This window comes from Mytilus edulis, chromosome 8, assembly GCF_963676685.1.
Source record: "Mytilus edulis chromosome 8, xbMytEdul2.2, whole genome shotgun sequence".
Classification (NCBI taxonomy): domain Eukaryota; kingdom Metazoa; phylum Mollusca; class Bivalvia; order Mytilida; family Mytilidae; genus Mytilus; species Mytilus edulis.
In genome coordinates, this window is record NC_092351.1 from 16,982,148 (window position 1) to 16,995,787 (window position 13,640).

The 13,640-nt window shown below is 30.9% G+C and overlaps 1 protein-coding gene across 1 annotated transcript in view; it reads left to right on the plus strand.

Moving 5' to 3' along the window:
- Window positions 1-13,640, plus strand: part of LOC139484946 (WD repeat-containing protein 17-like) — a 58,010-nt gene that overhangs the window by 21,526 nt on the left and 22,844 nt on the right. The window contains exons 6-15 of the mRNA XM_071269008.1: window positions 3,363-3,476; window positions 4,158-4,304; window positions 5,357-5,439; window positions 6,017-6,103; window positions 6,516-6,604; window positions 9,705-9,780; window positions 11,570-11,772; window positions 12,282-12,431; window positions 12,815-12,951; window positions 13,363-13,488. Coding sequence (XP_071125109.1) covers window positions 3,363-3,476; window positions 4,158-4,304; window positions 5,357-5,439; window positions 6,017-6,103; window positions 6,516-6,604; window positions 9,705-9,780; window positions 11,570-11,772; window positions 12,282-12,431; window positions 12,815-12,951; window positions 13,363-13,488 — 1,212 coding nt within the window. The remainder of the gene's footprint in view (window positions 1-3,362; window positions 3,477-4,157; window positions 4,305-5,356; window positions 5,440-6,016; window positions 6,104-6,515; window positions 6,605-9,704; window positions 9,781-11,569; window positions 11,773-12,281; window positions 12,432-12,814; window positions 12,952-13,362; window positions 13,489-13,640) is intronic.

Sequence of the window (13,640 nt, forward strand, 5' to 3'; positions counted from 1 at the left end):
TACAGTATATACATACAATGAAAATTAATGTTACTACAGTATACATACAATGAAAATTAATGTTACTACATTATATACATACAATGAAAATTAATGTTACTACAGTAAACATACAATGAAAATTAATGTTATTACAGTATACATACAATGAAAATTAATGTTACTACAGTAAACATACAATGAAAATTAATGTTATTACAGTATACGTACAATGAAAATTAATGTTACTACAGTACACATACAATGAAAATTAATGTTATTACAGTATACATACAATGAAAATTAATGTTACTACAGTAAACATACAATGAAAATTAATGTTATTACAGTATACATACAATGAAAATTAATGTTACCACAGTATACATACAATCAAAATTAATGTTACCTCAGTATACATACAATCAAAATTAATGTTACTACAGTATACATACAATCAAAATTGTTTTCAGTTGAGACATAGATATCATATACTTTCATTTAGTAGAGTAATACAATAAAATATATAGCAATTAAGAGGAACATTGCAACATAAGACAATACAAAACAAACTTTGTCTAAGCTTGATGCCAGGTCTTTGTAGGTAATGATATCTTTATGCAGTGGCATAACTTGGTTCTTTTTCTGTTTCCAACACATGGACTTTAGTGTGTATTGTAGAAATCCTCTAATCTCAGTCGGATGTTTATGGAAAAAATAGGAGTTTATCAGGTTAAAAAACATGATGATAGCACTTGTTGTAAATACCATGACAATAAATACTATGAGAAATGATATAGGATTTGACGTAGCTGGTATTTTATCTGACGCTATTGTCAAAAAGATGACAAACGACAACAAGATAGTCACTCCATATGATAGCCTTTCACCGGATTCATGTGGAAGTAAAAAGACGAGCGGATTCAATAAAGATAGAAGAGTAATTGGTAAAAATATCAGGATGTTATAATACAACGGTACTCGTTTTATTTTAAGTGTGACTTCATATGACATATTCCCAAATAGCTGATTTATTCCAACTTTTGTACTTAAAATGTTCCAGTCTGGGTTCTGAGTTGCATAAAAATCTGTGTAAGGAATTTCTGCAGGTTGTGGAAATACTTGCCAAGCAGCATCCCATACTACAAATGTCAATGAACACTCTTGTTCATCAAATGGAAATTTCTTTATGTTAGCTGGACATTTTGAATTTATGATATCCCCTGGCATCCAAATAATACTTCCATCATGCTGAACAGAGACTTTGATTAAACTATTGGCGCCAAATGTTTTAATCTTATGTATGTCGTTTATAAGTAATAAATACGGAAACCAAACAGTTGATTTAAACACACTTATTTCTGTAATGTTGTTATAATCGATAGGGTTCCATGTAAGTGAGAAGTCAGTCCAAGACATATTAATGTTGGCCGATAGTGATAATATTCCTTCAACCTCGTCAAAATGGTTTATTCCTAGATTGCCGAATAGTATAGAAATCCTCATATTGTCAGAATTATTTAGAACTGGTTTTAACTCAGGATTATAGCTGTCAAATAAATCATTGTACAGTCTTTTGTAGTCATCAATGTTTTGACATAATGTTATATTAAAGAAAACTATCATTACAAAAACATGTAGCACTTCCTTACTCATCTTGAAGACTCCTCAAATAAGCATCACTTCTTTACATGAGACTTATATACGATTTTATATATAGTATGAATTTAGTTTACCTTATTGGTTAGCAATATCATTATTTTTTTTAAATTTTACCAAATTAATCATATATATTTGAATAAATGAGACAATATATCCATTAAACTTCTGTTTACAGATGATCCAATTTAAGTTATTCTTTTGAACTTTTTTAAATAAGAACAATTCATTATTTTGTTTGTTTTGTAAAAAGGATTATTTTTTAGTGGATGCTTTTATTGTAGAAAACAGTTATCAGTTGAAGACTATTTACTTAGGTTGATGCATTTATTTAATGGACCAAAACTTTAATGGAAGTTAAATTAGTTTTTTGCTATTTTTAGCTGTTGCATATGCATTGCATGTATTGTTAGTTTCAGTACAAACTACTTATAAAATAGCAGAGCAAAGATGATTATTGATTTGTTCTTTGTATAAATGATCAGGACATTATTTCTAATTTCAGTGCAATATAAATGGTTGCTAACAGTCATAAATGACAACACATGAAGCATGTTTTTTTTTGCTTAAAGGGGTATTAGCTGCCAAATCCCAGCCTACTGAATTTATTCAGACTCCCAAATTTTATTTTATATACTGTATATATACTGTTTAAAACAAAATAAAAAAACAACAAAAGATCCTTACAATATACATCTTTGTAATACCTGATGTCTGAATATCATTATGATGTATCTTCATTTCGTGTGTATTTCTGGCTGGAATGCATGCACAACCTATCTCCATCAAAGCATTGTCTTGGACAGTTTCAAATTCAGTGCTGATCAAATATTTGTGAAAGAGTTATGCCCCTTAGAAGTATTAAGTAAATCGGAAAATGCAAAATGAATAATGCACTGCATTTTCTCTCTAGCCTTCATTTCTTGATGAAAGATATTAATGAAAATTGAAAAGAAAAAAAAATGTTAAGTTATTACCCTTATTTCAACAAAATTGAATCAAACTACTTAATACTACTTTATATGAAATATTATTTCCATATTCAGCTGTTATAAATGTTTTTATTCTGAATTGTAGGCAACACCTCTTTAAGAGACATAAAAAGTGAAATAAACCTATTTACTATTCTGATTTGTAGGGACACATAGAAACCCTATTGCAAATGAGTGAATATTTTGTACTAAGGGTTAAGATTTGTTACTTTTCTGTTTTTTAGGGACACATAGACACCATATTTGAGTGTATCTTTTGTCCTGATGATGTAGATTTGTTACTTTTCTATATTGTAGGGACACATAGACACCATATTTGAGTGTATATTTTGTCCTGATGATGTAGATTTGTTACTTTTCTATATTGTAGGGACACATAGACACCCTATTTGAGTGTATATTTTGTCCTGATGATGTAGATTTGTTACTTTTCTGTTTTTTAGGGACACATAGACACCATATTTGAGTGTATATTTTGTCCTGATGATGTAGATTTGTTACTTTTCTGTTTTTTAGGGACACATAGACACCATATTTGAGTGTATATTTTGCCCTGATGATGTTGATTGTTACTTTTCTGTTTTTTAGGGACAAATAGACACCATATTTGAGTGTATATTTTGTCCTGATGATTTTGATTGTTACTTTTCTGTTTTTTAGGGACACATAGACACCATATTTGAGTGTATATTTTGCCCTGATGATGTTGATTGTTACTTTTCTGTTTTTTAGGGACACATAGAAACCATATTTGAGTGTATATTTTGCCCTGATGATGTAGATTTGTTAGCCACAGCCAGTTTTGACGGTACAGTTAAAGTTTGGAATGTTACTAATATGGAGGCTGTAAGTCATGTCAGAAATGTTTTAAACTATTCCAATTTTTTTTTATTTAGTAGATTAATTAACAGCTTTGTTTATAATATAAGGAAATGAGATAAATATCCATCTGAGGCCAAGGAATGTGGAAAGAAATTAAGCATGCAACTAGTATAGGGAATCATAAAGGCTTCAACAATGAGCATTACTTTTACCTTACAGTCAGCTTTAAAAGCAAAAATGAAAAGGCCAATATGACAAATTGTAAAACAATTCAAACTTTTTTTTATGTGCAAAACAATAATAAAAACAAATATGATCAGACAGGAACCAACTACAACCACTGAATTACAGTCTACCCTCTCCTATGGCTAACCTGGGACATTGGTGTATAAGCACACCATATAAAAACCTTGAATCATTAGTTGCAACATAGCATAAACTAAAGATACAGATATTTCGGTAATTATTCCATCTAAAACAAGGAAGATAATTTTACCATTAGTTTTGATGTAGGAACTTTACTTCTATACTGTATTAGATACAAGTTAATATAATAAGTCTAATATAATTTGCCTGAATACTTATATAGTGAACAGAATGTCCAATTAATTTGAGACCTTCAGTTTAGCTGGAGATTACCAAATGTGTTATACAGATACTCTCCAAAAGGACCCGGATTGACTAATGTTAGGTGTTTGTTTATAGGTAAAAACATCCCCAGGTAATGAGGGAGTGATTTATTCTATATGCTGGGCCCCAGCTGATTTAAATTGTTTAGTAGCAGGTACTTCTAAGAAAGGGATATTCATATGGAATTATACCACCAACAGAATCACTCAAAGATTCCATGAGGTAAATATTGCATGTCTGAACGCGTTAGAAATATTTGCCCTATAACTGTTATATTTATGGTAGATCAGATTCAGATGCATATTTATAAAAACATTGAGATGTGACATAATCACATCAATGCCAATCAGACAACTATCCACTACAGAACAAATGATGTAGATTATTTTGTTTTGTAAGAAATCTTTGACAAATGAGTTATGTTTACGGTAGATCAGATTAGCACATATTGAAAATAAGAAGATCTGGTATGATTGCACTATATCAATTGAACAACTATCAATGGGAGACCAAAGATGTAAGCAAGGTCACCATTTTCTACAGAATCAAATGCCTGTACCAAGTCCCCAAGTACCCAACACTTTCACCAAAATTAATTTGGTTCGTTTAATTTTCATAAAATTTTGTCAAATTATTTACTTTGACCCTTTAACAAAAATATAAAAATTTCAAAAATTTTGAACCAACCGTTTTGTCAGAAAAATTACACTGGTTATATAGAAGTTTGACAAACACCAATTTTTGATCATTGAGAAGCTTAATATTCCTTTTAAAACCCAGTGTTATTAAAACGTTTAGCTGACTTTACAGAGTTATCTCCCTGTAGTGTTAGGTACCACCTTAATGTACTTTAGCTTTTGATTTTGCCATTTGAAAAGGGAGTTCGGTATTTTTGTTATTTTACTTTTCACCAAAAATTAATGTGTGCAATTGATTGATATTCATATTGTGCAGTAAACAGTTGTTTTCAAAAGATCATAGATTGCGAATCTCTTTTGTTTTTATTTTGTGTTAAAGTTACTACCACAGATTTCTACAATTAATAGCATGCCTGTGATCTCATTATGACTTAGTTATATCATGTGTCACAAAGTCATGTGCTCATCTGCTTCTGGAAGATAGCTTGATGTGCTATCTCTTTAACAAAATTATACTGCTTTGTGAGGTTTAGTGGTGCAAAATAAAAGATCAAAAGGAGGGGTGGGATTGTCTTTGATACAAAATTTATCAATCCATATGCTAAATTGTTGTATATGACCTATATATTTTGGCAGCATGGAGAAAGCCCTGTTTTTGGTGTGGCTTGGAACCAGAGCGATTCCAGAAGGATTATGTCTGTTGGACAAGATACTTATTGGTAGTATTGCCTTTCTGTGAATTAAGAAATTATTGCATGTTTTTATTATTGTGAAAACTGCAACAGGCTTATAATAGCAATAATATAAACTCATATTTTGGAATGTTCTATGTGTATTAAACAGGATTTTTTTCAATATTGCAAAAATTAAAAAATGAAATAATAAATGCACTCAATAATTTCTTAATTTACAGTATTTGTTTTTGAAAGAACAACCTTAACAGAATATAAAATAATAACAAAATATCTGTAGTCCTTTTTACAAAGATCCTTAAGGGTAAAATTTATCCTAAGTCTAAAATAATCCCTAACAATTCAACTAAATTTTTTATTGTAAGATTAATTTTACACTTACCATTTTTTGTGAAAAGGGCACTGGACCCCTGATAATAAATCATTTAAAATTGGTGCACTTTCAATGACATTTTCACACATTCAACTTTCACTTGAGGATTTATGAAATAAAAGTACAATATGCAAAAGCAAACATCTTCAGGTGAAAAATAATAAACTCTGACAAATTTTAGTAGTGTCAAGTTTTTAGCAAGTGTTTTATATTAGAATGATTATTCTTCAGTATCATAAGATTGGTAAATGGTGAAATTATACAGAAATACAGACATCCTGAACCTGTCTTTGGCTGTGATTGGAGTCCACATAATAAGTAAGCTTAATAAGTTAAGTGTAAAATGAAATTTAATGATGATTAATCTAGTCCAAGAACATTTTTATTCAGTAATAATCTACAAAACCTTTATATAATAGTAAAACCAAGGATACAGGGTATCTAGTCATGACACAAAATCAGTACATGCACATTGCGTCATCTATGTCTATAAAGCCTTTTTAAACTGTTTGAAAGTATTTCTCTTCAACATTATTTATCAGAATAAGCCAATACAACCAAAGATGTGGGGAAAAAAAGGCAATAAAAAGTAGAACAAACAAGCTTTGAAAACAACATATATGTCAAACTTTTTATTATAGAAAAGATTTTTAAAAGTACTGGAAAACAGAAATAATGCATTAAAATCAAGTGCATTCATATAAACTCATGTTTTTATGATATTTGACAGAGATATGTTAGCGACGGGATGTGGAGATATGAAAGTTAGAGTATACTATATACCTACAACAGCTGATGCTCCTCTGAAAGTATTTACTGGTAAGATGTCTTACTCATTTCCCATTTGATTGTCAGGCAACCTACATTTGCACAATTTTGAATTTTGACTGAAATAACATTTGCACAAATTTTACCTGTATTTTACTTGAGTGCTTGTTTATCTTATTGTTTCAAACTTGATGTATAATACTGGAGTCACACATCAGCGTATACCTCCGACGTACACTGGCCGTGGTAAAAAATCATGTACGCTGCAAATACGCTAGTAAATTTGGATGCATTTAACCTGTCAATCATATCTGTATCATGTTCACAACAAGCTTTAAGAATGTATTTGGCATACTTAAGCGTTTATTGGGCGTTCAAGTGACGTATGTTGGAGTATGCCTGGGGTTTGGTTAACATAGATGGAATGCACACTACAAAAGATAAAAAGTCTCTTGAACATATTTGGGACACGTCCCGTTTGAATCTGGGACGATAATCCATGCTTTCCACGTGTCTGGGACCTTTTATTATGGGGTGTTTGTTACAAACACATTTGCATACATTTTAGTTAAAGTTGAACAATCTTGAAGCATATACAACATGCCCTAAACTTGTCTCAAGCTTCTCTGTAGCATTTTCAACACGCTTGTAGCGTATGTATTACGTGTGTGTAGCGTACAGGTATACGCTAGACAAAAGCTTGAGCTAGATGAAATTTTTTGTGCTGCATAAAAGTTACCTGGAGTTAGAGCGTTCACCAAGCGTATACATTTGCATTTGGATGTACTTCAAACTTATGCAACGCGTGTTTAACCATGGCTTAGCGTTCCTCTGGTGTGCAACTAACGTATACCAAATTTGTCAATTTTCTCTATACGTCTGGTGCACGCTGGTCTAAACGCCAATGTGTGATGCTGGCATTAGGTGTCAAGATTCGGTAAACTGCATTCTGTCCATTTCACAAGCTGGAGTAACCCTAACAAGAAATATCTTCATTTCAACGTTCTACATTTTACACAAACTCAATGGATTTTTTTTTCGTTCAAATATAACAGGCTGATTTTTGCAGGTGGATATATATTTTGAGCTCTACAATAAAATATCTATAAATTTATAAAAGAATTATGATGATTTTATTTTAACATCCAGCTAATGATTTTTAGTGGAAGAAGACGTCAAGTCTTCTGAAGAATTAAGGGGCTGACCATTGGCATTGAGTCTCTGTATGCCGCATTCATTTCGTGTATTACAATTTCATAACAACTTAAGATTCCTGACACCGATTTTTACACATGATGAGGCATCTGAATCATTTAATTTGTAAATTATGATCGTAAAACAATCACTATCGTAAATATGACCCTTTTATTTATGTAAATTATTAGATTTCATCTCATCCACATGAACGTTATTTGTTTATTTGTAACAGGATGTTTTAACTGTAGATATTTGTATTACACATGCGTGAATTTGGTATCGGGACAACTCGCCCTATTTACAAGTTCGCCCTTGAAGTTACGAATTTGCAATCCTGCAGACAAGAAGATTTTGTTTTTATATAAATAAAAAGGATATATAAAGTGTTGTCTTTATTCATGGTTTTCCTTTGTCATGTGAATTAGATGCCCTTCTTATGATGTTTTGACCATTCAGTACTTCATAGATGCATAGTTCTTGGGGAAAAGTTTCATCAAATAATATGAATATAAATGACTTTTTTTGTGCTCATTTTTTACAGTGGGTTGTAATGATCTTCCAGTTAGGTTACCCTCATTTGGAGTGTTGTTCCCAACCTGTTAAAGGTCCATCTTTGTGCATAATTCAAAATTGGAAATTTCAACAAGCATCTAATATTCTTAATCTGGAAAATAAACCCTGGACTGCTAGCTTCATGTATATTTTTTCTACCGATTTAATATATAACTAGAATCATGCAAACAGACTTAAGGAAAAGGCATGTAAGTTCATCATACAAATATGACACTTTTTCTAGACAATCCAGATCTTGCAAAATACGTCGCTAAAAATTGTAACCTTTAAAATTGTTGTTGTGCAGTAAAAACCCATATGGGAACTTTCAAAAGTTGGCGGGTATGTAACAAGTCTTACTATTTTTATGCTCCATTTATGGGCAATATGTTTTCTAGTCTGTCCGTCCGTCCTGCTTCTGGTTATAAAGTTTATGGTCGAGGTAGTTTTTGATGAAGTTGAAATCCAATCAACTTGAAACTTAGTACACATGTGTTCCTCTTGATATGATCTTCTTAATTTTACTGCGAAATTAAAGATTTTACCTAATTTTCATAGTCAACTGAACATAGAAAATGATTGTACGGATGGGAAATCCATGTACTTATGACCTTTTCTTGTTTGAAGAAAAAAATACATTTTAACGATAATGGAACAAAGCAGCCTGGGTAAGTGGGGCTGCTTTTATGGTAATTCAAGTTACCTTTTATTCACCTTCTTCCACCTCAGAGCTATCAGCTCTTTGATTGTTGTGTACTTATATCATTTAAAGGCATAGAAATGATTGATATTTGATATAGTTCTGTGTTTATTGATTTAATCCATTAGTCTTTCAGTCTTTTCATAAAAGCGATACGGCCATAAAAGCGATACAGCTTTGAATATTCGTTAAATAAAATGAAGTTTCTAATTGTAACATGTATGTCCAACAGGAATAGCATTATTTTTTACTTCATTTTCATGATTCATTGTTTCTAGATATTATATTTGTAGTATGTCATATTACAACACCTCTTTGTATTTATGCATGTACAAACCTTAGAAGAATGTAGCCACTTGTTTTTTATCCATATTAATATAAAAATAATCATTTGTAAAATTGAGAATGGAAATGGGGAGTGTGCCAAAGAGACAACAACCCGACCATAGAAAAAAACAACAGCAGAAGGTCACCAACAGGTCTTCAATGTAGCGAGAAATTCCCGCACCCGGAGGCGTCCTTCAACTGGCCCCTAAACAAATATATACTAGTTGCATGTGAGATATGTCAGTTTGCCTACTCTATGCTTAGTTTTAATGCTTTTTCTTCCAATTAAAAAACTGTCAAATACAGAACCATTTATGAATATTGATTTTTGTTGTCTATGTCACCTAAATAGTTGTGTTTCTTTTTTCATTTTAGGTCATACAGCTAAAGTATTCAAAGTAAAATGGTGTCCACTAAGAGAAAGTATTATCTGTAGTGGTTCAGATGATGGGTTTGTACTACATTTTATCAAACATATATTTTAAAGGGTAAAAGAACAGTTAAAGTCATATGAAACTTCAAATTTAAAAAAAAAGTTGAACATAATTTTTATACTTGAATGCTCGTTTTACTCTAAAAGAAGTGAACATGAACTTGTTTAAAAAGAGATACTTCATACTATCAAGATTTTTATAAATGTACAGATATTGAATTATCTTCCAAGACACTTATTCACTGATATTTTCCTGTATGTAGAGACCGTAAGTACAAAACTTCTGCACAGGGCAAGTGTAAGGAGAAAACCATGATGAAAGAAACACATAGGGTCATGGAGTAAAATAAAATTCACATATTCTTTAAGAACAAATTTAATACACCGTAGATACTCGAGTATAAGTCGGAAGTTTGGGAGTAAAATTCAGAATCCAGAGAGGGGTACCGACTTATAAGCGAGATCCGGAGACCAGAGGAAAAATCCAAGCTCAAGAAAGGTGGTCAGATGTGAATTTCCTGACCAAAACTACGTTTGTGATATCCAAACCTACATAAATCTCTAAATAAATAGCTTTTGTTGAAAATAAATGACTACAATAAATGTACTGTCTTTGTGTTTTATTTGTTCTCTGTTAACATTTGTGTTGAATTTCCCACTGTTTCCGTTTTGTGTATTGATTTTTCATGGTCACATGGTTTTTGTATCATCCCAAAGGAAGAGACAATAACCAGAAATCAGAAGAAGATAATAATGTACTAAATAAAAAGAATGTATCTAACCGACTAATTGTGTTATTATTGTTTTATTAAAAATTACAACATTGATTGACAAGCCAGTATAATCCATGAATAACCCCTAATTAAGTGACAAAGAGTTGTATTCACTATAGGTGTGAAAAATATCAGTGACAGGTTAATAGGTTAATTAGTTAGTGACCCTTGATTTCTATAATCCATTAATAACTACGCATTTTAAAAAATTTACCTAAAACTAGGATATTTTTAATGCGGTGACCCTGCAAATAGGGTGGACTTCCGAAGAAGAAGAAGATGGTGTCTATCCTATGTCTGAATACATTTAATACTATGACTGGTCAGTTATGAATGATTAACTGGATTAATTTATTTTTTTTCGTTTGACTTTTATTTTCTTCAGGTTCATGTTGGTATATATTCGTTTTTCTCAAACAATAGGTGTTTGGTCATACACTACAAAATCATTGATGCATTACGTAAACAACATGAGGCAAAACAGTGAATAAAAACAAGAAACAAGAAATGAACAAATCTTTATTATTATCAACAGAATAAATTATCAGGATGGACATCAATTCTATGTACTTATTTAAAGAAACAAACATTCATTCAATACATGAAACTCAATTTAATTTCTTAATTTTGCCGATGATCAGTTACTTTCTGCTGCAAAAAAAAGTCTCAATTTAAACTGACTTATAGGCGGGTCAAGACTGAATCCTTAGATTTTAAAGCTGAAAAGGGCATCCGACTTATAAGCGGATCGACTTATACTCGAGTATCTACGGCAACTAATTTTGCAACAACTGTTTAAGAATAGTTAAATAAACAAATGGGAACACATGGAAAATATAAAAAAACAATCTTCATATTTCTTTCTATCATGCTTGACATTTGCTCTGTTTATCAATGACATGATCCAGTAATCTTCAGAAAAAAACTCAAAAGTTAATTGGTTTGCGATCGAAATCCACTAAATAAAATATTATGATTTTTTTTTATGAATTATATAAAAAAGGGATGCTCAATAATGTAAAAGTATATTGTAGGACAGTAAGAGTATGGGATTACACCCAAGGAGCTTGTATTTGTGTATTAAATGGACACACTGCCCCTATACGAGGTCTTCTATGGAACACAGAAATACCATATTTATTGATAACTGGGAGCTGGGACTACTCTATTAGAATTTGGGATCTTAGAGATGGAGCCTGTATTGACACCATTTTAGACCATGGAGCTGATGTTTATGGTATCTAAAGATAAACATGTTATAGATACAGTAGTTTTAAAATTCTATGCTTATTCAAAATATATTTTGTTTGTTAAAAATATAATTTGGAACTTTTTTTTTCCTTTTAGAAATCCCTTTGATATTGAATACACTAGATAGTAATGCAATGACCTTTGTTTTGGGGATATTGAGAGCATGTGCTATTAAGAGATGTGTACAATAGCAGATCTTAAATTGAGGAGTTAAGTCATGTTGTACTATAGAAATATGTTGAATTTTGAGAAATATTAAACTTTTCCATCTCAGTATGAATATGGCTTGACTATATTGACACACTCTTGTCTGCCTATATTTATGTACAAATGACTTGCTTTACATGAAGATCAAAGGTTAGATTTTTATCAAACCTTTTTTAAGGAATCTTTTTTATTTAGTTATATCCTCTAGTGGCTTCAAAAGCACTGCAAAACTATATGAGATTTAAGTAAATATGCTTCTGCAGACTTTAAAATAATTTTTTTATTTAGGTCTAACAAGTCATCCAGACAGACCATTTCTGATAGCATCCAGTTCTAGGGATTCCACGGTCCGTCTCTGGAACATTACACCACTAGTACAACCATTAGAGATGAACATTATCGCTGGAAAACCTTGGTCTGAAATCTTTGGAACTGTTGGTTGGTATTTTGTTATATTCTCACTTTTTGTTTAATTAAGTATTAGTGAAATATAAAATAATCATGATTTGATTTGCAATAAAAAATAAAAAGATGTGGTTTGATTGCCACAACCTTGACAAGAGTCCAAATGACACAGAAATCATTTAACAATAGGACTCTGTATGGCCTTCAACAATGAGCAAAGCCCATACCACATACATAGTCTGCTATAATATATGTTTCTTTTAAAGAATGTCAGGTTTGAGAAATAAGTTAATAATCAGAAAATGATCAGTGATTAAAATATTTATTTGTGGTGAATAGTGCTTCCTTGATAAAAAATCTATGCATATTTCAGCAATTGATATAATGCAAAAAATCATTACATTTTGTGATTTCAGAAACAGCCATGGTTCCTGGTCAGAATCCATTAATGATTGGTAGAGCATCTATTGAACGTAAAATAAAACAATTAGAACTGGCTGGTTTAAAAGATGTCAGACCTCAAACACTCAAAGTATTTTCAAAGTTTTTTAGTGTAAGTTTTGTAAATGACTATTTTAAATACAAGTTTTTTTAAGTTGATAATTTATTGTTTATCTGCATAATTTACATATTCCTGAATGTAGTGGATACCAACAGATCCATTCTAAAAATGATTGTGTCTTTTGTTCAGATATCATAAGCAATAGGTAAACACTAATTGGTATATGAAATGCTTTGCAGTAGTATATAATAAGTAGACTTATCTTGCAACCTAGTTTTTGTGGATCATTGATAATGTTAAGTTTTTAAGTGTTACCTGTAGTAAAGATCTTGACCTTTTAAAAAGGCTCAACATAACTTAAAAAAAACCTAAAAGACAATTATTTTACTGACTAAAAATCTCTCAGCTTGATCTTAAGTTTCAGTAACTCACAAATTCAGAGTTAGTTTTACAATATTACAGCAACCAGCAGGTGGCAATAATTTATGGGACTTGGTGTCTGTAGTACAGGGTATGGATGATGCATTACTTGGAGAGAATTACAGTAAAGGAATAATGCATGTTAAACATCTTACTAAATTCAAGGCAGTAAGTTTATTCAGTAAAATGTATATAAACTATATATGTGTCAACACAATTTAATAATATCATCTTCGTATATTACCATTTTATATTAGTACCTTTTTGCAAATTTTTAATCTTTAATATATACTACATGTGTATGTATATATATAGCTTAT